General features: G+C 37.8%; 1 protein-coding gene across 1 annotated transcript in view; it reads right to left on the minus strand.

Moving 5' to 3' along the window:
* aff3 (AF4/FMR2 family, member 3) overlaps nt 1-25,593 on the minus strand; it is a 263,454-nt gene that overhangs the window by 135,649 nt on the left and 102,212 nt on the right. Inside the window, exon 4 of the mRNA XM_007885859.2 lies at nt 9,990-10,034. Within this exon, the coding sequence (XP_007884050.2) occupies nt 9,990-10,034 (45 nt within the window). The remainder of the gene's footprint in view (nt 1-9,989; nt 10,035-25,593) is intronic.

Genomic DNA, 25,593 nt, shown 5'->3' on the forward strand with positions numbered 1-25,593 from the left:
AATCTACTTGTAGAATGGCTATTTCTGATGTTTTTCTGCATTCGTTACTTAATATTTTTTATATGTTAAGCTTTAATGCAGCATTTTTCTGTTAGGATGGTCATAATTTATAGTGTAGATAATCAGTTTTCACTCTACATCAAACACAACAAGAAAAGGTCAACATTTACCAGACCGAGCTAAAATACATCTGGCTGCCCCAGCATCTAATGCAGCCCAGATCCAGCCACAGAATGTCTTTGGAACTCAAAAAGAATGCTCCCAGCACATCACATCTCAAGACACTTCACAGGTAATTCTTGTTGATTGTACTGACCGCTTTATGAAAACAAATACAGCAGCCATTTTACTCTAGCAAATTCCCATGAACACCCATGAGGTAAATGACCAATTGAGGTAGAGGATTAATTGAACTGATGCTTAATTAATGCTATGGGCTCTTGCCTCTCAGGAACAGTGTTGAAACTGACAAAAGAAAGTTCACAAAACACACTTACAATTGGCAGAGAGAAAAAAAGATTTGCATTCCATTATTTTGGCTGGATTCAAACCCAGATCCCAGAAGGAAATGAAGTCATCTTGGCGTCTAGCCCAAATAGATGTCAGCCTGGCTCAATTGGTACACCACTTGCCTCAGAAGTCTATGGGTTCAAGTCTCACGTAAGGATATAGGGACTTTGAGAGCAACTTTATTGACATTGAAACTTGGCTGACACTATAAATGTTGAAGTAGTACTGCATTGTTGTTCTTTCAATAAGATGTTAAGCCAAGGTTCCATGTGCTTGTTCAGGTGGACATTAGAAATCCCATGACAATATTTGAAAAGAGAAGGTTATTTCTGGCCAACAATCCCCCAGATAAAATTCATTCACTTTGTGACTGTTTGAGTCATTGTTGTGCATAATGACATTAGGATCCCATTATAAGCATATATTTATCTAAAAGCACTTTAAAAGTGAAACAGTTCACACCACAATTCATCCTAAATATCAAACTCTGTTTTGTCATCATGTACTACTTAAATTAAGTATTCAGAATAAGGAAGACAGGAAATATTTAATGTTCTTAACAGTAGCAGAGAGAACTAGCAGTGGGGATTTTAAAAGGTGTGAGTACAAGTAGGACAATTTCAGTAATGCAGAAAGCAGTAGCATTAAGTGCTGATGTTTTATTAGAGTTTATAAAAATGAGACATACACTTGAAATGTTTCTTCCAGGCTGGCAGAGCTGCCTGGGATTATTTGCTCATACCTGTATATTCTATTAACCTTTATCAAATGAATATATGAAATATTAGAAAACCAAAAGCTTGAGTATTCTTACATGGTTAGATGGCATCACTTCTATGATTTGAAAAGAAACATTTTTAGATTGTAATAGCTGAACATTATTTAAAAATTAAACCCACAACAACAACAAAATTACATTTATAGCGCGTCTTTCACATCAGGAGGACATCCCAAAGCGTCCCAACCTAAAAGCTGAATATGATTGTATAAAAACCTCGGGAAATGTTATGATGAATTTAGTCAGATGTGTTCAATTTATGTAATTAATTTGCAAGATAAATGCGCAACATTGTATCGTAAAATCAATATTTTGCAAAATTTTAGATGATAAATCTTATGAACTGAAACTGGAAAAGCAGTTTGGACTACAGTTTCATTTGTGGTATTCTTTGGAGAAACTGAAACATCAAATTACCATATTTACTCAATTCTAAGGAGTTTTTTAAAATTTAAAATAAACTTCCCAAATCATTGTGTACCTAAGAATTTTTGAGGCCTTATTTTGGCAGAGTTAGTTTTCCTTCATGTCTGCATTCGTAAAGCAATCATAAAGTACTCAGGCTGCAATGATGGGGTGAAAAAAAGGTGCATGCATTCACATGAGATTTGTATGCAATTTTAGGTCAACCATGAAATGGCAACAATTATTTTTGTTACAGGTAGAGTGTTGGGCTCGACTGGGAAAGAAACTCAGTCAGAAGAGCGAGTCAAGCGAAAGAAAGTCAAGAGTGAGACAGACAGAGAGGTGCAGAGGCAGAGAGTGAAAAAATCAGATAATGTATAACTGAGAGTGAAAGAGACAGACAGAAGAGACACAGAGAGTGAGAGAAACTGAAACAGAGAGTTAGAGAAACAAAAGCAGACCCATAAAGTCTATTATTTTTACTTGACAATAACATATATAGGATAGGTGCTTGTTTTCGGTGAATTAAAAAAGGTGTGCTACAGAATTGCAAAAAAAGTTCCTATTTATCCCCAAAAGTCTTGAAAATCTGTTTGTGCTTCGGATTCAGTAGCACTCTAGATTTGAGTAAATATGATAACTATGCTTTTATTCCTTGCGCTGAATCCTCAAAGAGTTAAGATACTTTAGGTTTTCTGCCTTTGGCAGCACAGCAGTTTGCAATCATTGAAGGTAGCATGACACCAGATCCTCTAGAGTCTAAGGAACTACAAGTCGCTCTGCTCTACTGGCCCTGTCAGTTCCACAACAGACATATTAAATATTTAATGCAATTAGTCAAAAAGAGGTCCACAGACCTTTCTTTGTTTGTTATGCTCACAGGGGACTGTCAAACAATCTCCAAGAAGCTGTCAGAATTCAGTAAGTACAACTCCGTGATGAGTGCACAGATTCACATTTCAGTTAAGGAAAAGACTTTAAAGTATGCAGCTTATGCTTGTTTACACTGGAAAGTTCACCCCTTGTTATCCTAGCCTGCCTTGGAAAGAAGGTAATATTCACCAAGTAGTTTCCAACTGTGCAGAGAGGAGTTGAATCATGAAATATGTATGCTGCAAAGCACACTGGGCACAATTTACTTAAAAACAATAAAAAGTTAAACAAAAATTGATGTCTTGTAACTGGCATTTAAGAAGAACACAAAATACAGTATTGATTTTTTTAAAAAAAACAAGGGCCCTTAGAAGTTCTTGGAACATCTACACACCATTCCTGAGAGGAGTCTGAATCGATTTCAGACCAGTTGCATTTGTACTACAGTGGTGTGAATCAATGCATTGCCAAAACCACATCCGCAAGGTGGTTGCAACAAATGGACTCGAGCACAATTCGAACTTGGATTCCACTGTTCGAACCCAATTTATGCTATACTTTTTGAGGCAAATTGCTGCAAAGATTCAGCACAAAAAGGATAGCATCAACCTGGCATAACTTGTTAACTTCCACATTTTGCATTGGTAGAAGTAATGTGAGTTAATTTACTAAATAAAGGAACTAGTTAAGACACACCAATGTAGAAATCCTGCAGTGGTTGGTAGCAATCTTGCCTCTGGTTCCAAGGTGACATTTGGCACCAGAATGTCGGAATCAAGCCAGCCCTCTGTGGTAGTCTCAGTAGTCCGGTTCCTGAGCCAGGCAGGTCCGCAGTATTCCAGGGCACTGCTGATAACAGTGCATCCAGGCTGGCTCATCAGCAGGACCTGGAAGGGCAGATCAGTTACTGAGGGCAGGGACTCTTCTCTCTCAGCTCCCGCTAACCTTACAAGCCAAAGCCTTAATGGGTAGGCTGGTCCCAGATGGAGAATCAGCGGGAAAGCTTGCCAGGCGGTTCTCTCAATGATGAGTTATGCAGTTTTAGCTGGTTAGACTCCAGCAATACCCCAACACACACTCTGGGGTCCCCAAACCTTGGCTCTTGCCAAACTGCACCTGCTTACCTAATTTCCAGAATTAGATAAGCAGGATGTGTCCCTCTGGGGAGAGAGTGTGCATTCCATTCCAATAAACATCTATGTAATTTCCATGTACAGGTGAGACTCAAGGAACTCTGTTTGGTTTGGATCCTCTTAAGCAGGTTGATGGGATAAGCATGTGTCAGACATCAGGCTGAAAGAAAAGGCAGATGATTGTGAGTTGAAACCCCACATTGAATGTCTACTGCAGTGCAGCATGGTGGGGGGAGTGCTGCATTGTTGGAGGCACAATCTGCCTGATCAACTGGATGTTAAAAATTCCTGGCACTATTTGGAATGGGAAGGGATTTTCTACCAGTGTTCTGGGCAACAACCCCAAACAAAACTGGTCATTCATTTCATGGCTATTTGTGGAACACTGCTGTGTGCAACCTGGTTGCCTGGTTCACCTACAAAGTACAGAGTCACTGCACTTTATATAAAATTCTGTGAAGCACTTTGAGACATCCTCCTGATATGAAAGGCACTATATCAAATGCACGGTTTAAATTAAGCTAAAATGTTGTAGAATGAATGGGAAAAAAATGAAAACAAGCATGTAAAATAGAAGTTGGAAAGGTGCAGTCAAAAAATGAGAGGTAGAAACTAACCAAAGAAAGGCTGAGGTGTCAGACAGACATTGTATATTAAACGGAGGAGCTGGCAAACAGTGAAAATAAAACGGATACAAAACTGAAACAATTGAAACATGAGAAAGATGAGACAATTGAAAGATAGTGAATGAAAAATGCAATGATTCAAATGGCAGAAATCATATCTCTGAGAGTAAGAATGTGGTTCATCTTGATTATATTACATATATTATATTCAAAACATTTTTGTAACATCGTACTTTATCAATAAATATACTGTGAAGATGGAATATTGCAATAGCTCTAAGGAATAAAATTTAGTCACTTCACAGCGTCCCAAGCAGTTTTGAGATTTTCATTAATGAACAGATGGCAATAGTGATTGACATCAATATTAACTGTGCGGTTAATTATATGTCAAAGGGTTTCAACAAGACAGGGCTCAATTTAATCAAAATACAGCTGTTAAAACCTTGTGTGTCTTATTAAAGTGGACATAACATAAATAATTTCTATTCCTGTAAAATAAGTAATCGTATTCCCCACAAAATTATTGATCAACCAACATGAAAGGTGCTATATAAATGTAAACGTTGTATTGTATTGATACATCTGTACCCAAAACATTATCATCTTAGATTTAGATCAATTGGTGCAGCTACGATATAGTGAGCACAACAAATATGTACAAGTTTATCATTTCACCTATGTCGATTTACTTGTAGATAGGCTCAAGGGCCTAAAAACCAACAAATTCCCCAGGATGGATGGACCAGGATATTTAGAGAGACCAAAGCAGGAGATTTGTGCAGCACTGACAGACATTTTGAGAAAATCGATCACTTCTGGGAAATACAACAGACTAGAAGCAAGCAAATATGGTTACCATATTCAAAAAAGATGAGAGAGGTAAATCTGTTAATTATAGACCAGTCAGTCTGGCCTCAATAATTTGAAAACAATGGAATCAACCATGAGAGGCAAAACAGAAGATTACCTGTATGAAAATAACCTAGTGAATGACAGCAAGCAAAACTTTAGATCTCGATTGACCAATTTCATAAGACTCGGTGACATCTCAGTTTGACAGTGGGAAGCCATATGATAAACGTTGAGAGTTAATATCAGTTTACAACAGCTACCCAAGCCTGGAGCACAAAGTGATTCAATCCACCCTCTGTCTAACAAATTATTTGAATTTTGACACGCGCTGTACGCCATAGCTTCCTCCATGTAGCCAGAGAACATGCCTGCTGCACCCGTGCACTTTTGAGAGAAGCCTGCCCATCCTGAATGCCAATGTTGAAAGCTGCCATCTGCCCCTAGTTGTTGGGAAAGTGTCATTGCTTTGAGCACTAGGAGATGGCACAGGAGCAGTTGGGAAAGAAACCTTTCCAATCCCTGGAGTCTGGCAGCCAAGTTGGGTGGTAGAAAGTCAGCAGATGTGAAGTTGATTCGACAAGGAACAACAGCAGGAGTGCGTGCCAGCAGAACGAGCATGTAGATCATCAAAGAGATGCTGGGGAACATTCAAAGTGGTTCCACAGGTCCATTGTATACTAGGATAGGGGGTGAAAATTGGGTAGGAGCGCAACACAGCTGCAAATTCCCAAATGACTCAAACATTTTGAAGCAAATATGTGACCTGATCATGCGTCCCAATTATTCTTTCTTTTGCCTCCAACAAAAAGGCCAACAAAAGCTTAGTTCCGAGGCATTACTTTCCATTGAAAGGCTTCTTGAAGCTGGGTGAAAAGTGACATTAAAGAGTCTCCTCTGTATTAAATTGTGTAAAACCTCTCTGAGAAGAAGACCTACTTCTAGCTACACAGACAATTACATTTAATCCAAGAGACATATATATATAGGTGAAACTTTACAGTGGCTAAAAAAAAATTCACTTAAAGTAACAGGTATGTCATCCTGCCTACTGTACAATTCTCCATGATGGTTCTTTGGGACTGGAACCTGTAGCTTGTCAACACCAAGAAATAAGAACTATATAGTAGCACTGGTGTTAAAAGCTTCAGAAAAGATTGCTCTGGAGCTAACCCATTAATGAAAACCAATTAAGGTTTTTAATGAGATAACATGGAACATTTTATGTCAGAAAAAAAACCTATGGAATTTCACTAGAAATTTAAGATGGGGTTGCATTAATTTTCCATCCAAATGGCATCAGTAACGCTTCAAATCTTAAGACAGAATTTTGGGCCTAGTGTATCTTGACTTCCAAAAGTCTTTTGACAAAGTATGGCACTAGAGACTCCTTTACAACCTGATGTCTCTTAGAATAATGGGAAAAACATGATATGGATTAAGCCAATTTTCTTTCTTTATCTCTACTTTAGGCTTTTGAATAGTCTGGAGTATTCATTGGAGAGTGGGTGAAGAGATCTATCCCACGCTGCAGACAATGCTACTTTCAAAGGCCCACAAGAGAAGCTTGAGGTAGCTCACAAATGGTTCTTCTCTTTCTACAGGGAAGTTCCTATCTCTGTGCCTCAATCTAATGCCGAAATTTAGAATTTACTTTGTGAGAAATTATGGACTCAACCTTGGATACAAACCATATTTGTTGATCTGCACATCGGGACACCAGTGTGGTGGGGCTCCCACTGTTGCAGCTTCAAAACTCACATCTACTGAATACATCTTGGTTTCTGTGCAATATTTTCACAGAAATATTGTGAAATATTTTGTAATACAGTTTGGCAAATGGTTCTGAATGATGAGCACAGTGATGTAAAATGAGAGTGAATATCAACGGAGGGAGATTTTTCAAAAGGAACCATTTAAATTTGAAGGCAGAATTTTTATTTAATCAATTAATAACTGACCCGAGATGGTAACATTGTTGAAGTGATAATGTAATTGCATCAGGTACTGATGATTTATTTTGATGTCATAATGGAACATCAGTGACAGGAAAAAAGTTTTTATACACAGGCTATGTACAAGTTAAAGGCCATAAGTTACTTTGAAACTTGATTGGTTAATTTAATAATATCATAAATCACCAAATCACAGTTTTAAAAGAATAGATGAATGTTTTTTCCACCTCTTTCAGAACACATCTTTTATGAATCAAATGGGGTACAGTAATTTTGTGAAGTAGAAAAAATACATTTTCCCTGCTGCCCCTTAGCTTCAGAATCATATTTTAAAGGGAACAATCAAATGAAACAAGATATTTTTCTCCAAAAGAAAAACGTATGACCTTTCCTGAAACATTTCTTTTCAAAGTCTCATTTTGAAGGTACCGAAGGTACCGCTGGCATAATGACATAAATAGCCTGTGCCGTGACTGAATTCAGTTCACACATATTTGAATTAAGATTATTTCTATAAATATATTTGTTGGCCCTATACAAGCATGTTATAGCTAGAACTTGTCAAAACTGGTTTACATAGTTTCTCTAATGAAGGTCATAAACAACATGTGTTACATCAAAGGTGGTGGGATGCCAGACTGTTACAGTGAATGTCTGCTAAATTATAAAAGTGCTTTTCACAGCGGGTTCTGCATGTTTTGAACTAATTAAGTGAATCATGATTCATTAGTACAAGATACACAATTCTGCCCCACAACCATGCCTTTGTTGGAATTGGACCATGAAAAAAGAAAAAAGAATTTTTCACCAATTTTTCATGAACTGTTAATTTGCATTTTCCTGAAATCCATTGTGAAATCCAAGAAAATCATTAAGTTGGTAATTTACCATGAAGTTTGCAGCCCCACTTAAACCCATTCCCTATCCCTAGGAGGAAATTATAAATAACTAGTTCATTTAAATGTCTAAAATGTTTGCATTCCTCATGTAATCAAAATGGTTTGTTTAGATGACTGTACTTCTCTTATAGATATGTGTAGGCATTGTACATCTTCATGTTCTTTTAAGCATTTTTAAACAATAAATAGTGGGTTGTCTTCTACTGATTTATTTGTGCTTGTCATATGGTACCAATGGTGAGCACTATTGAGGGATTCCATTTTCATGGTTCACACTGTTCAACGTTTCAGAATGTATTATACTGTACACGCCTAATAGCGGGAAAGGACACTGAGAAAGAGGTAGGGGAGAGGGACAAGTGGGCACTGGCCACAGGCGTGGTTGAAGAGTTAGGTTTTAAGGCAGGACTTGAAGACAGAGAGAGGGAGCCAGATGGAGAGGATTGAGGGAGGGAGTTCCAGAGGTTATCGAATCAAAGGAAAATTATTATAATAGTATTAATAATATTATAATAAATGGACAAATGGATTAAATGGCCTCTTTCCGTGCTGTAAATTTCTATGGTCTAGAATTCCTTTCACTTGAACTGGAGCTCAGGGGATAGGTCACTGAATACAGGCATCTGGTTGTCCCATCAGATAACCTTGCCTTAGACTTTGGCTTGTTGTAGACAGTCTCTTTGGTAATTCAGGAATATGGTCACTATTGTACCCACTCAGTTTGTGTGATACATTATTTAGGTGTCAGTGATCAAGATATTTTGCCCACAAAATATGCAGTCAATTCACTTTATGGTATATTCTGTGAAGCACTTTGAAACGTCTCAATGATGTGATTATATATTATATATTAAATACAATTATTTGAAGATTATTATTGTAAGAAAATAAATGTATCAAAGGTCTTATGGATGCACAAATCATATATTCCGCTCATTCAAAACTCCACCGCCCGCATTCTCACCCGCACCAAACTTTGTATCCCAATTACTCCAATCACTGTCACTGAGCAGATTGACTTTAAGATCCTCACTCCAGTGTTTAAATCCCTCGATTCCTTGGCAGTCCCCTATCTCATGCCTAAGTTGCGCACGGATTCGGAGAGTTTTAAGGACAGGTCAGGTAGGTGGAGGAGGTTAGAACCGTGGGACAGAAGACATCTATGTGAGCTAAACAGTATGGCTTCTGTCTTGTTGACGTTTAACTGCAGGAAATTTACGCTCATCCAGCTCTTGATATCCGACAGACAAGCTGACAGAACATCAGGGGACTGGGGGTCGAAGCTGGAGGAGGAAAAGTAGAATTGAGTGACATATGTAGAAGTTAACCCCGTGTCTGCAGATGACATCACCGAGAGGGAGCATATAGACGAGGATGAATCAACGTTTCGGGTCCATGATCCGTCGTCAGAACAGTCCACGAAGTGTCATGGACCCGAAACGTTGACTCACTTTCCTTTCTCCATAGATGCTGCCTGACCTGCTGAGTGTTCCCAGCGACTTCTGTTTTTGTTTCAGATTTCCAGCATCTGCAATATTTTGCGTTTTACCTATAATTACAACCTCTGTTAAATATTGCATCACAAACATATCGTTATCCAATGAACTGGATTAGGAAAACTAACCTCGGATGATTTAACTGGAAAATGTTGAGGTTAATAAGATGGAAAATCAGATGCAAAATTATAATTGCTTAATTCATAAATGTGACAAAGTATGCACCAATTCTAAAGAAAGACAAACTGGCCAATTCAGATCTGTTCTCTGGAAACCAGTTACAAATATTAAAAGAACTATAGAGTAACAAATCTATGATATCAATATAATGCAAGTTCAATTTGCGTTGAATTGTAACTATTATGATTAAAACAAGATCAGTTTTATTGCATTCAATTTGGCTGAGGTATCACACTTCATATCGTTGAATTGAGAATAACTCAAAACAAAAAGTGTACTGACCCGTAATATTTCTTCAACACAGTTGTTGTCACTGCTGCCACCGACCTAAAAACAAAGTTATCAATTATTATTGTTGTCTTCATTGCTTTAATTGTACACAGAGCAATTTTTTTTCGGTTTAAAAATGTCCCACTTATCAAAGATTAAATTGCTACCCAAACTAATAGAACTAATATCTTACTTCTTAAAAATCCTGAATCTAATTTGTCTGACAAAGCAATGCATGGCATCCAATATTTTTATCAAATAAAAATTGTAGTTTTGGAGGCTTGGAAACACTTGGTTGAGAACAAATGAGCTGAAGAGCCTTCTTATACCAGACTTCTCTGCTGATGTTTTGTCCATGAATTAAGCACACGATCTATGAGGGTTTCTATTAAATTGGGCAATTATTAATTGCATTTGATACAATTGATATCCACATGTCTATGATTCATGACTGTTAGCAATTTATTTAACTGCTAGGTCAAAGCAGCCAAGTCAAATTTAGTTCTCATCTGATATCTCTACCTGTGAGATATCCCTACCAACCTGCCCACTCCCTCCGTTCAGCAGGCTCCAGCCTGCTCCATGTCTTCCACCCGACCCGCCCTACCATCGATGGCCGGGCTTTCAGCCTCTCTGCCCCATACTCTGGAACTCCATCCTACAGTCCCTTCGCCTCACTTCCTCCTTTGCCTCCTTCAAGGCTGATCTCAAGATCCTCCTCTTCGATTGTGTCTTCAGTCGCCCTCCCACCTCTCTGCCTTCCCTCACCCCTACCCCTCCCCAACCCCATGCTCAGGTCTTGAACCCTGACTGTCCAGCGCTTGGGACGTGAAAGGCGCTCTATAAATGTAATTTTGTTGTTGTTGTTGTTGTGTGTGTCTTCCAGATAGGGTGCCTGGTTACCAATTAGAAGCAGGAATCCTGACTAATTATTCCTTCTCAAATCAGAGTGCTGAAGCCAAATGTAGTGGTCTGATTGCTGCTCTAACTTGGCTAATTCAGCACAGACCAGAGATTGAACCTAATATGATCCCTATCTAAAGGAGTCTGCGACCCACAACATGAACTCACTTAGTCATTGAGCAAGATTGTTGCTAACAATATTTTTGCCTGGTTTTGAAGGGTAGGAATTTCATTAACAGTTGCTGAACAATTTGTTGGTACTACCCCTGGACATTCCACCTCTGCACATCTCCTTTTTTGGCTAAGATTGCTGAGGAACTTAGCTTCCTAGTGTTTGTCATATGTTGTATTTCTAAATAACTGCTTTTTATTCAGAGTGCTGGGTAACAGGTTGCTTATGGGATGACTGCTGCCACAATTACCGGTTGTCAAGGTTACAAGACATGTTCTCGTTGAGAGATGCCAATTCCCTACACCATCAGCAGTTTGATAATGTCTTTTCATGCACATAAGCATCGCTATGATGGGTCAGAAATAGCATAATGATTTATAGTGCAAACTTACAATGCCAAGGGGCATAATTTTACACAAAGATGTAATTGTTTTGCAACTGATTCAAGTTCTTAACAAACAGTTACATTGGAAGCTTCCACTGCTGCAAGTGCCAATTATTTTAAATGAATGTAGCAGCACAATATTTTAGTCTCTGCCTTTCTGTAATTGTGAGCAAATGACTTCAAATGGAATCAGGTAAATCTGTCCATATTTTTCAAAAGTTCTATCAAGACAAACAAAGAAACGACTGCCTGCATTATTTGTTTCAATAAGATATACTCCCAATGATTGCATCTTTATACAGAGTGGTGAAAAACTGGGATTATCAATGTGTGATCAGAATAAACATTTTATACTAATTTAATTTTTTTGTCTATCAATTCCAGATTGCTTACAGTGATGAATATTGTTTCTAAAACAAACCCTGAAAATAGATGCAAATATGCATGGGTATTTTCAACTTGATTAAGATATAATTTCTAATAATAATCCTTGCATTTGATATAGCGCCGCATCAAGTTGTTGAGACATCTTAAAATGATTCACAGGATATACTATAAAGTAGTTTTGACCTTGTGTTTTGTGGGTGAAACGCAGCAGCCAATTTGTGCACAGCAATAATAATAATAATAATAATCCTTGCATTTGATATAGCGCTTTTCACGTCGGGAGGACGTCCCAAAACGCTTCACAGAATATACTGTAAAGTGAATTGACTATATATTTGTGGGGGAACGCGGCAGCCAATTGCGCACAGCAATGTCCCACAAACAGTCGTGGATTGAAAATGATCAATTTTTTTATTGTTTTGTTTTTTGGAAGGATTATTATTAGGCGTGTGGAGTAAGGAAACTTGCCCAAGGTTTTGCCCTTCCTGGAATTGAATTCAGATGTCTCGCTTGCAAAGCCAGTGCTCTAACCACTGAGCTGCAGGACTCCAATGTCCCATAAATGTTTTTTTTAAATAGTCATGAAGTGACTGACCAATTTTATCTCTACTACAAAATTATTGATGACTTTGTAATGCCTAATTCATTTAATTTTTTTAAATTAATGTTTATCTCCAATTTTTGTTAAATTAGGAATTTTTCCCCTTCTCAATTTACCCCTACTCTCCAAAAGCCCTCAATTCTCCCTGAAATACAGTTTCAGAACTGCTAGCAGCCCTCTGGCACCAGAAGAAATAGAGGTGTCCGTGGGCACAGTGGGAGAGGTAAGCTTTTAGGCAGGTTTAAACATAGGGGTGAGTTGGAAGGTTTGACGGTTCAAGTTCCAGAGATTGGGGGCGTAGTGGCAGAAAGTATGCAATTTTCAACAGAGCTCAACGGATAGTGATCAGGAGACAGAACTGGGCTGATTGTTCTCTTCACTAACCGCTTTTAATATATCCTGTAGAGGACTTTAAGACATCTTAAAGTGCTCTACAGCATATACTAAAAGTGGAATGACTGTTTATTTTTTAAGGGCTACTGTGACAAGGCAAGGGTTAATATTATTTACTATGCGGTCAATCAAACAATAACATTCTGCTGCAGAAACAGCTTGCGCACAAATATAATGCTATAATATGCACATTTTTAACATTTTTTGAAAGTTGTTCTTACTACTGTTTTGTACTGACTGGTCAATCTTCTGAACCATTAACTAAATAAACATTTGTTCGGTAAGGTTTTTATTTCTAACAGAAAGATGCATTATAGGATGAAAATTTCAAATGATGAAGTATAAATTAACACATTGTTGAAAATTCTGCTACGTTGATAACTAATGACCATAAATAATAATAATAATCCTTGCTTTTGATATAGCACCTTTACGAAGGACATATCAAAGCGCTTTACAGGATATACTGTAAAATGGAGTGACTGTCTGTTTTGTAGGTGACATGGGCTCATTTGGAGGTGCAAACCTCCTCCTCCCCGACTCTTTCATAATGGTTGAGCCTGAATCAGCTTGTGGCATGCTTTCAACTCATGCCATTGGAGCAGGATACCTATTTTATCCTGATTTTCTTTGAGTGAAGGAGTAGTAATCAACAGTGCCCTGATCCACAAGCGGGCTTCACATCCAACCACTGTGATGAGAGTCAGAGTGGGGATCAAATTCATACACCAATTTTCAATAATGTATCAACGCATTACATGTCACAGTTTTCACCCCGTAAGTACAGTACTTATAAACCAAAATGTCTCAGCCTGTCATAATTTATTGTTCTGTAAATGAACTTGTTTTCAATAACATTGCTAAAGTAAGAATTCCTTGATTTTGCACAATTGGCCGTAATGAAACGCGATCAAATGTTGTCATAAGCTAATATATCTGTAACATTTTGATCCACTCTGCTCTTTGCTAAACTAATCCTATTTTAGCACCATTTTCTACTTGGAAAAAAATCCCAATACAGAGAAGCATTTAAATGTCAAAATCCAATTTTAAAATGAAGTGTGACAAGTGATTTACTGTTACTGAATGAATGTTCCTTCAGTTGCTAATAACTTTGCAACTAGAATTACACCGGTCGGTTGAGAAAATGTCTTTAAATCATTAAATTGTTGAAACAGTTTCCTAGCATCTCCTCACCAATGTTACAAATAAAATATCTGCTGGAGGCAGCTGCAATGTTAAAATTCTTTTGTTTGTGTAACATGTCTCAAAGCACTTAATTTTGGTGTTGTGCTATACTGATTTTACATTCTTTGATTTGGTTTCATCACTCCAAAATGATCCCGACATGCATATGTAATAATAATCTTCGTATTTGACATTTGATCTACTCTACTTGCAAATGCACTGGTATGCTGATTTTATCTTCTTTATGAACTAATCATGTTTGATTAATAACTCAGTGCAGATGTTTGATGCACACATAAAGGAGAATGGAAAAGAGAGATGTGGGAGAGGGGATTAGGAGGGGAAGCTCGCGTGGAGTATAAATACCGGCATAGATTAGTTGGGTCAAATGGCCTATTTTTGTGATGTAATATTCAATGTATTCCATATTCACTTGTATTTCAGCCTGGTTCAAGGATAGCACCCTTAACAAGATATTCCTATCCAAATATTCAAAATCTCAAGTGTAAAGTATTCAACGTTGCCAAAATGCAAATTTGAAACCGTAGATAATAATCTCTCCTTTCTACTTCTTATTTTTAAATGACTACCTTTCTTGTGCTGAGTGGGATTCAACTGCAATGAGTTGAAACACTTGATTACAGTTGTGCTTATCTCCAGGCTCCAAACAATGGCAATAGCAACCCAGCCAGGACCCCAGTTATGTGTGTGTCTGGCGGGCAAAAATCTGTCAGATTCCACCCCAATTGGCCTCTTAACCTGCCATACTGAAAACCTAGTAACCATGTCATATAATTTGCTAATTTATAGTTTTGGACAAACCCAAAACTGTTGCATTCACCAACAGATTTCATGAGTAGTCCTTTTGGCAAAATGTTGATTATTTTAAAATATCCAGAAATAACATTCATGATTAATGCAGTACTCCAACATAACTTAATTAATCATAACCTATAATTTTTCACCCTTTCTGGCCATTTACAGACTCCGAAGACCCTGATACAGAAGAATGATGTTAAAGCTGCAGACCTTTGAGGTGAATTGGCAGGGATTTTATACTGAACTGAACCTAGAATTGCCATCCCTATGGTTTGGATTCAGAAAGACTGATTTTTCAAGTGGATAGTCTGGAACATTTCTATTTTTTAACTATTTTTGTGGAATTATAACATCAGTGGTATTGGCACAAAAATGGGAATAAGGTCTTTCGCCAGGAGGTAATGAAGTTCCTTCCAATCGCTTGTCATTTTGTGATCATGCTATCTGGGATCGTTTGCCACGGAGCTGAAATTTATGGACTTCGTTACATTTCAGGTTATCACTGGTCATCTTTCAAAGTACGTCATTAAGAGAAGGGACATGGTAAAATTTGAATAAGAATGCCAGACTTGACAAGGGTTAATGGGTAACTGGAGTTAACCTGCAGTGGTTGATGTTTAATATTGCCAAGTGTATTCAGAAAAATGATAGTTCATATAAACAGCAGCTCATGCAAAACTTAGTATTAAACAGGGTTTTGTCTAAATTGGGGAAATTTGTGAATAGCTGGGAAAACTTCCCTTTGAGGTTTCATCATGCAATCCCCAACTATGTCATCAGTGTGGGATTGAAGGCTGCATTCCGTACCGAGATTTAAGAGAAATTCTTGGTACTTGCATCTGAAGGACAGTTGTATTTATTCTGTTACTAAATAGGTTATTTGGGCTTCACAGACACGGGTTTCTTCACAATGTGAACAAGTAAAAAAGGATTAACACTTGAGAGCTGGACTGTGCTGTTTCAGTCACTGACACATCAGGTATACATTACATTTGATGGCAGCAATTAGACAGCCAATGCATCAGTGCCTTAATCGCTCTTTGATCAAGTAGCACATTTTACAGTACAATAGGTCCTTGTTATAAGGCACTGCTTAGGAGACAAATTATAATGAGAAAAGAGATGCCAGTGGAGAGAAGTTTATGCTGTAGGGGACAGTATTTAGAATGAAAGAAAAATCTGTACATTGCATATTTTTCTGAGTAAAATTAAATTCAAAAGCTCAGGGCAACCATTACAAAAATTATAAAAGTAGCAAACAACAGTGTTAAAATTTAAGTAAAGAAAGTGTCTGCACAATCAAATTAAAGAGGGCAGTCAAATCAAATTTTAGTTTACATTAGAAATTAAAGACCAGATAGAGAAGCTGCAGTTGAACATTCACAGTATATTCATCACGATACTGTATGATTATAGCATTAATGTATAATCTATTAAAGCAGAAACTGAAGTAATAGCAACGTACAATAAAGAAACATTGATGTATAATAATGCTAGCTTGGGGAGGATAAGCTGGTTACACCATGGTATATGTTTGCTACTAACATATCTTTAATAGACTTCAGAAATGGTGGCTAAGTCTATGTGTGACCAATGTCTCTCAAAATATACCAACAGGAATTCTAGTGACTGAAGCAGTTAATTGATCCACTTACTTTGACAGGCTTCTCCAGCATCACAGCACAGTGTCTTTTTTTACATATATTTTAATGTAATTGGTATCTCCCACGTAATTGGGGGATTATTTCAACATTCAAATACACTTTCCTCAGTATTTGGTCTCACTGAAGTAAGTTTGAACATACAACTAGAGTGCTGTCTCACTCCAAAAAAAGGAAAAAAATAAGATCTGGAAATGTCCCTATCACAATTATCCAAATAAAAATACAGGTCTGGTCATGTTTGTGCACGGCAGTGACCCACAAACAGTCGTAGATTGAGTGATCAAATTTTTTTTAAGGGATTATTACTTCCTGGAGAAGCGATTCACTGATCGACTAACAACTGGGTTCCTACTTACTGCTAGGTAAACAGAAGCGTGTGAAATACGGAAACTTGCCTAAGGTTTCGCCCTACCTGGGAATCGAACCTGGGCCCTCTTGCTTCCGAGGCAAGTTCTCTTACCAATATGCTACAAAACTCCACAAAATACACATTTTACCTTTACTTCTATCCTGTGAAGCTCTTTGAGAAGTCTCAACGATCCGATAAGATCCTATATCAAAAGCAAGGAATATTTAACTGACTGTGTTTGCCATATTGCTGGATTAATTAACACATCAAAGCTTACAATTTTCACCTCAATGGAGGAAAACTATGTTAAGCAAAGAATTTCTATGAGAGGATCTTTAATGCACCCTTTTCATCGGCATCAGGTTTCAATAGATAAAACTGATTTTTTTAATCCAGTATTTTTAATGCATTTCCCAATACAATTTTCATCGCTAAAACTTCAAATGAGAAACATGAAGCTATTTAATGGTGTGTTATATTAGCGATCATGCTGTACAAGAGAGCCCTATAATAAAGACAACTGCATACTAATTATCAGTATATTTATGATAAGTACTATGATTTCTAGTTCATTAAAAACAGTCCACCATAGAGATGGCATAATAGCTGAGCCCATAAAATAAACTGATGATACCATAAAATAGTGTAGAGAGTTTAAACTATGCAAAAGCGTCAGGATATAATAAACAAATATGAGAAAACAGAACAGAGTAGTCTGCATTCTTTCCTTTTTATTTGCTAAGTTTGAATGTGTTTTCCTGCCATTCTGCCATTTATCCTGACATAAAATAACAGAGTCAATGAGGGGATCCATCATAAAGGATAAGGAATTCCTCTTGTTGCTAAATGTGTGAACTCAGATAATTTAAATTTATAATTATAAATTTATAGCACCTCCATGATGCCTGATTTAGTTCTTCTGTGCTAGTGCAAACTCAACTAACTGCCGTGCTTCTAATTTTATTTTCAATTCTCTGTTTGAAGGTGGTGCCTCATACTCCTCAACCTCCCAGGACTATCCTTAAGGTTTACTGTATGCAAACTTGGCCTCAGGTTCGATCCCCAGTTTTCCTTACTACCCCACATCCATTCCCTAACTAGGACTGCTTTCCTCCATCTCCATAACATTGCCCGCCCTCGACCGTACCTCACACCCAACGCGGAATCCTTCGTCCACTTCTTTGTCCACTGCTCCAAAATTACAGTGCCCATGTACTCATCCGCTCTAAACTCCATACCCCCATCACACCAGTCCCCGCCAGGCTCTCATGGCTCCCTATCACACACCGGATCGACTACAAGATCCTCACACTCACGTACAAATCCCTTCATACCAGGCACCTCCCGATCTCTCCGACCTGCTATTCCCCACGCTAAAACTTGCTGTCTCTGCTCGACTGGCTCCAGCCTCCAACATGTCCCTCGTCCCCTCCATTTCACCATCAGCAGCCATGCTTCCAGCCACTATGCCCCAAAACTCTGGAACTCTCTCTCTCAATCCCTCTGCATTGTCCCCTCTTTCCCCATTTTCAGATCATGCCTTAAGACCTTCCTCTTCCACTGTGGCTACAGTCACTTCCTCCGTCCCCCTGGCTCGGTGTCAGGTACCACCACTGTTAAGTGCTCTGAGACGCTTCCTTGTGTGAAGGGCGCTATATAAATTAAAGTTGTTGTACTTGAGTTTTTTGGATGCAGCAGGTCTCCAGTACATTGGCCATTTGGCATTCTTTATATGTGAGCCAAGTCAGCATGTTGCTCAATTGCTTGAACCATATACTTGAGACTAAACATACCTTCCCATACCCGAACTTCCCAATAGGCATCACACTGGATAGTGATCAGGAACAGGAATACTGTCTAATCATTCCCTCCCTTGCCCCCTTTCAGAGACACTAAAGAAAACTGGAGCTACCTGACACCCACCAATTCAGTCAACTCAACAATGATTGTAATAGAAACTGGGAATCACTTCAGTAAACATTTTTTCATTATATTGTAAGTGATCCATAGGTGGATGTTAATAATACAACACTTAACACCTATCACTGTTTCTGAATGGTATCAGAACATGCAAAACGAGAGAAAGAAGGACATTACCCACACATTTATTTATTACAAAGGAAAGTTTATTAAGAAAAAGATTTGAATAACTGTTTTCGTTTTAACTGTTCTAGTTCAAAAATATATATTTTGCTTCGAAAAATAAACCTGTGTTAAGATCACCCAAGCCCTACTTTACAAGCAATTTGCATCTACAAACTGGTCAGTAACATTTTGACCTAAAGGCTTTTTGAGTCCCAAATCTGACAGACACATATCTTTTAAGGCATCTCATCAGTAATCATAATTACCAATCAATGGAAATAATGCACTTTTTCATATAATAATCATAATCCTTGCATTTGATATAGCCTTTTACGTCAATAACAACAACTTCAGTTATATAACACCCCTCCTGCAGAGCAGCTTCTCAGAGTGCTTGACTGTGGCGGAGCACAATACCGAGGTGGGGAGCGGGGGGGAAGCGGGGAGGTGACCGTCGGCACGGTCGAAGAGGACGGTCTTCAGACACGGCCTGAAGATAGGGAAGATGGGGGTAAGGTGGAGGGATAGAGGAAGAGTGTTCCAGATGTTCAGAGCGTAGTGGCTGAAAGTGTAGCCACCAATGGTACAACGGAGGCACATGCAGAAGGCTCTTGAAATCCATCTGCTCGGCAATAGGGAACCAGTGGAGCCTGGCTAGAACTGGTGTGATGGAGGTACGAAGTTTAACGCATGTGAGTATTGCTGGTGGTGAAGTTTTCTATTAGCTGGATTTTGTGGATAGTGGAGCTGGGGAGATCGGGGAAGAGGGCATTTGAATAGTCGAGGTGGGAGATGACAAACTCATTGACGAATTTTCAGTTGTGTCTGGGCTAAGATATGGTCAGAGGCGGGCAATGTGATGGAGGAGGAGGAAGATTGTCCTGGTCGGAACAAGATGTGGAGTGAGAAGGCAGCCATGCGTTGAACCTGACACCTAGATTGCACACTGGTTCAGTGAGTCTGAGGGATAGGCCGGAGACGTTAAGGAGGTCAGAGCTGCACGGCTTAGAGCACTTCAGAGGATTTACTATACAATATGATGACTGCATATTTTGCAGGCTAAGATGATACGCAATTTGTGCACAACAAAGTCCCATAAACAATCATAAAGTGAATAATCAATTTTATCTGGAAGACTATCGTCTAGGTCACTGGAGAAATTCTCTTCTTTTTTCAAATATTGCCTTGGGATCTTTAACATCCACCTGAACAGGCAGATAAGTCCTTGGTTTAGCATGTAACACTGGAGCATAAGTTCAAAGTCCTGACATGAATCCACAACCTTCTGACTCAGAGATGGGAGTGCTACCAGTCTATCAATAACAATATCAGCACAAAATGCAACTAATATGTCATTGGTTTAAAGCTAATAATAGCAGTGAGTCATTGACGTCTTAGTTAATGCAAACATGAACAAGCAAAATATAAATTTAGAGTACGTTGGAAGCAATAAAATTTTGACAAATCTTTAAAGGTTGACAGATATTATTTCGGACCGAAAGGTTTACTTTCCTGATTGAATGGATCAAACTTTTTTATGCGGGCATGCATGCATGCATGTTATTAAAATCTCACTACTATCCTTTTATCTGGCATATTTATTCCTTCACTACAAAAGCAGCAGAGACATCTATGTCTGTTGATAATGCTGCCCTTATATTAACCAACAGAAGGCAATACTTATAAGGCAGGATGTTTTCTGTTTTCTGAGATAAAGCCCTGAAACCAGCAACATTGCCAAGAACTGGCAAACTTATCCACTGATGGCAGCCAAATCTGAATTATGTTTGAGTCGGGGATTTGAACCAAGCACCTTATGCATGGAGTCTAACATTCTGCCAACTACTAATGTTTCTAGGTGTCTGCCTTTCATTTATATTTTTCATATATAATACTGCTTATAGTTTATCTCATAGTATTTGTAACAATGGAGGCAAATGCAGGTATCTACATTAGCACTGCATGATTTCTGTTGCAGCATCCAAACAGCTATTAAAAAACCAAAAGGTTATAGATATATTGCAAGTTAATGAGCTGCATCATAAATTACATATAAAAGGTGAATTTAATTTAAACTCCATTAATTTTTTTAACACTGTCAAATACACCCAGTGAGCTGTAGAGTCCTAATGAATTAAATTTAAGTGGTTCTATGCACATTTTCTGCAGAAATCAGAACAGTCTGTTTAATCATACTTGACACATTGCATATAACTACAATTTATTTTAACAAATACTCTTTCAGCACCTTTTAAGTTTCTATTATTTTAGACTGTATCATTCGTATGTACACTCAAAAGCTCATTAAGAATATGGCTTAATAGTCTCACCTCACTATTCAAATGTACCATCAAGGAAGTATTGGCAAGTTTTGTCCTCTTTTCAAAGATGGTGGGCATGATTCCCTTTAGTCCTTTGATTTCTTGCCCATCATCTTTATTTCTCAGTTATGCAGTAGATCAGAACAAGTAACACAGTCCCTTAACACCACTTGTATAAAGAGATTTGAACATCAGCAGATGAGGGAAGCGGCAATGACAGCTGAGGAAATAGCCAGGAGCAGCACATCATTGATAATAAAAGGAGCTAATTACCATGCGAAGCACAGAGAGCCTTTGGGAAGCTGTGAGAGGTAGGACTGGATAAAGGCTGCATCTGGTACTTGGAAAATGGGGTGTCAATTTAAAATGTGGTCAGCCAAGCAAATCATTTTATTTAATAGCAATGCTGCATTAGACTGTAAAGCATCTTCCTTTCTCTATTTCAGTACAGCCTTCTTTTTGGCACAAAGGATTTCATTCTCTTTTACTTTGAGATAAGCCTTCCTACACATTAATAAGCTAAATCTATTTAACCTTTAACAAATGCACTAGCATTTTGTGGATATCCAAACATACCATTGGTATTAAAAAAGTATTATAAAAGGAGGCATATTTCATGATTTCCATTTGTCCCCAATCATGGTTTCAAATATTCAACACTTTAATTTGTTTACCCCTCTTTTTTAAAAAGGTACTATGAATTAAATATTTACAGAATTGGTTATTTTGCACTGGTAGCAGTGGAATCATTGAGCATTAATTTATTTTTATTAAATTTACAGTAATAATTATCATTGCATTTGATACAGAGCCTTTCACATTGGAAGGACATTTTAAAGTGCTTCACAGGATTTTTCCCCAAAAATGTAAAAATGAGATGTATTCTTTGCCAAACATAACAAACATATTTGTTTCTCAGACCTTTTTTTTAAATAGTACCTTACTAGTTAATATCAGCCAAAGATGCTACAACTGATGTTGCGTCAGACATTACTTTCCTAACCTGTTCATCTTTTTCAGTTACCTTATTCTACGTTGATACTACATATTTTCTAACAAGGTTCCACAATTTTGGCAGAATTTCCCTGCAAAAAGTGCACTATAAATGTGAGCTAGGAGAATGTGAATCAAACTGGAGCCCTGCTCCTGACATAGCCTCATGGTTTCAAGAGAATTCTTATGCACGACCTGATAAAGAGCCGGAAATTCTGTATTTAATATTTGTAGAGTTAATGACAGAAATTGGAGAATAAAATCCTTGCAAAATATTATATGGGCCTGTTTTGTGGAGTAAAAATTATCATTGTAAAAAAAACATTAACTGGACCTGAATTCTGTTGTTTTTGACTCTTTTAACAACACTGGTTTACAGCTAGTATTTATTATTTGTTAATCATGTTATAAGCTAATGTAGAAAGGACCAACGTGGTGGATTGCAAAGCAGGCACGATTGCTTCATCACTCTTTAATTTTTCAATTTCTGGCTAGAGCAATAAATAATAAAATTTCCTCTGTTACAACATAATAACAGCATCTCTTTACAATGCCTGCACAACAAACCTCACACTCTACATGTTGTGACCTTATTGTAAGAAACTTTAGAAAGAATGTTTGGCTCTCATGATAGGGAAACATTTTTTCAAAATATTTGTTATAGAAGTTATATCTTGATCCCAGTTGTTGAATCCTATCCTATTATATGTTGGACTTGGGAAACCACTTTGAAAGTATGCCAACTTCTCTTGGATGATCAAAAATCTGTGGATGTCAGCCTTCCTCCAGGAAACCACTTCACTCTATGATCCAGCTTGTTTACAAGATCTGCAGTGCATGGAACCGTTCCCCTCAATGACCTCCGTGCCATCTCCCAGTGCTCAAAGGCACTTCCCCCAACCATCCCCCCAGCCGCCCCAAAACAGCGAGAATAGCCACTTTCAACAATGGCACTCGGTCTGGAAAGCTTTATGTCAAAGCTGCAGGTGATATTGTTCCAGGCAACAGGGGGGAAGCTATGATTTACATTACAGCCTTTGTAGCACAGGCTTGGAAAAATGGTCTAAATCATCTGTCCACTACAACCTGAAATATACCAAGATTATAAACTGCTTAAAGTAATTCCCTGCTGATGATTACATCTCATGTATTTGAATTACAACCGTCTTCATAGTTCAGATACTTCAGAAGAGGCTTGGCCATTGGTTTAAGGCTCTTGTGATAATCTGGCAGCCAGTTTGCTTAAACAAGAGGAAGGTAGAGAACTGCTATAGTTTCCTTTTGGACTGAAAGTGACAGTGATTGCTATAAGCCTATCATTATATCACAGTTTTAATGTGAGGTCATTCATTTTAGTAAAATAACAAGGGAATGAGTATAAAGTAAACATGGAAGCCCCTGCCGAGTATGGTCTATTGAAAGTAGACGGGTATATGAAGGTGTATGAGGATAAGGCAGACAATGGGATTGAAGCAATATCCTTGCTCTGAGTTGGTGCAGGCTCGATGGACTAATGACCTACTGCTGCATTGTACATTTCTGTTTCTGTGCTTGTAGTCATTTATTGGAACATGTTTATATTTCTGTGTATTTGTTTAAAAACTCTTAAGTTGGTTATGCTTTGTGTGACATAGACAGGCACTCCGGTATGCTGTCCGTTATGAGGGGCGTTATATAAATGCTGCTGCTGTTGTTGTAGACATGAGATACGTTGGTTTTCATGCAATATTTACTTTTGCCTTGTCGACAATTTAAAGTTTGCAAGAATCTTTCAAGTTTAAGGCCCTCTTTAATGAAAACAAATATCAATATATACAATAATTTATATTTATGCATGCAAGTTTTTTCTTGGTATTAATATTTTTCTTTATGTATTTCTCACTAATGGAACTGGAGGAAAAGGTTCATCTTTAAGAGATCCTTTGGTACTGTAGTCTCACATGTAATAACAATTTACTAACACCTTCCCTTGAATGCTGTTTCCTGGGTGGGGTTGATCACTTTGTACTCCAGCCTTGGGTAGCTACTCCCCTCTGCATGCTATCTCGGTGACTTGACCTCATTGAACTCACTAAATTGACTGTAAGAGCCTCATGCGTGCTGAGCCATGGTTAGCCACTTTCTCCTTGCTGGAAGTTTCCTGGGAAATAGCTGGGTGCAACTGAGAATCAGTGCAAAAAAAACCCGCAAACTGATATCAACTCTTTTCCTGTTTGTTTCAGAGAGTGGGAAGTCTAAACCAGGCTTCTCGCTTCACATCACTGCAATACTGAGCCCAGTGGAGTGTGCACAACATAAATTTACAGCGGAAATCACTGTAGAAAAGAAAACAGCGAAAGGAGAATAATAGAAAAAATTTACTTTAGTTAAATAGAGCAAAACCAATTCCATGAAACCTAATGTGAAATAACTTTCATTAAAAAATGTAATTACTGGAATCCTAATGATGAGTGTGAGATGTATGTGTGATGACACATGGTACACCAATTACATTGTGTGAAGTTTCAATTGCCAGCATCTTTTACAGTGTGCAACTATAATCGTAGATTAAAATAAGACAAAACCAGATTTTGTTTTAATGAATGGGGTTAATTTGGAGGAATTTGGATCATTTCTGACATGTGACATGTTTACCCTCCTTGACCTTATTCTTTTGAAACCTGAAGTGGAATCACTTCATCAGCATCCAAATGGACCCATGAAAGATCAGAAGGAAAATTGTAGCTTTGCTGGCTTCAATCTTTGCAAAATTAATCTTCTGTCTGACAAAATTGTTTTTTTTGCCACCCTGTGGTTTACCTTAATTGGTGTTAAGGAGGTAGAAATTACTTTAGAAAAGATGTATTCAAGAGTGTTTAGCAAATTACATCCACACTAATGAGAAAATGACACAACAGCATATTGCTGATGCTCAAACACTGGTTATAGGCTCACGCAACATCTGTGCACAAAACTGCTGCTCAACTGGAGTCAATCTCCAAAATGATCATGGTAAAATAGGGAGAAACAGATGCATTCAGATGTAGATTTGAGAGTTCACTTTTTGTTAATGATTGTTGCAAAGATTTATTGGATTATGATGAATCTGGCTTGCTAGCTTTACAACATAATAGGCAAGAGATCTCGTTATCTTTCAGGAAATTCCATACAAATGATAGTTATTTTTTTCACATTCTGATTTGCTAGATAAATTAATGCAAAGAAGCGAGCCACGGTAATATAAGGTGTCATATTTGAGTCATTTATGTGTTTTTTGAATCACAGTTTAGCACATTTTGCATGCAAATACAGGGAAACCAAGTTATTAGCAGCCTTTTTGTGAGTGAACTGCAAAACCAAATTACCATCTTGGTTGC

Source organism: Callorhinchus milii, unplaced genomic scaffold (assembly GCF_018977255.1).
Source record: "Callorhinchus milii isolate IMCB2004 unplaced genomic scaffold, IMCB_Cmil_1.0 Scaffold4, whole genome shotgun sequence".
Taxonomy (NCBI): domain Eukaryota; kingdom Metazoa; phylum Chordata; class Chondrichthyes; order Chimaeriformes; family Callorhinchidae; genus Callorhinchus; species Callorhinchus milii.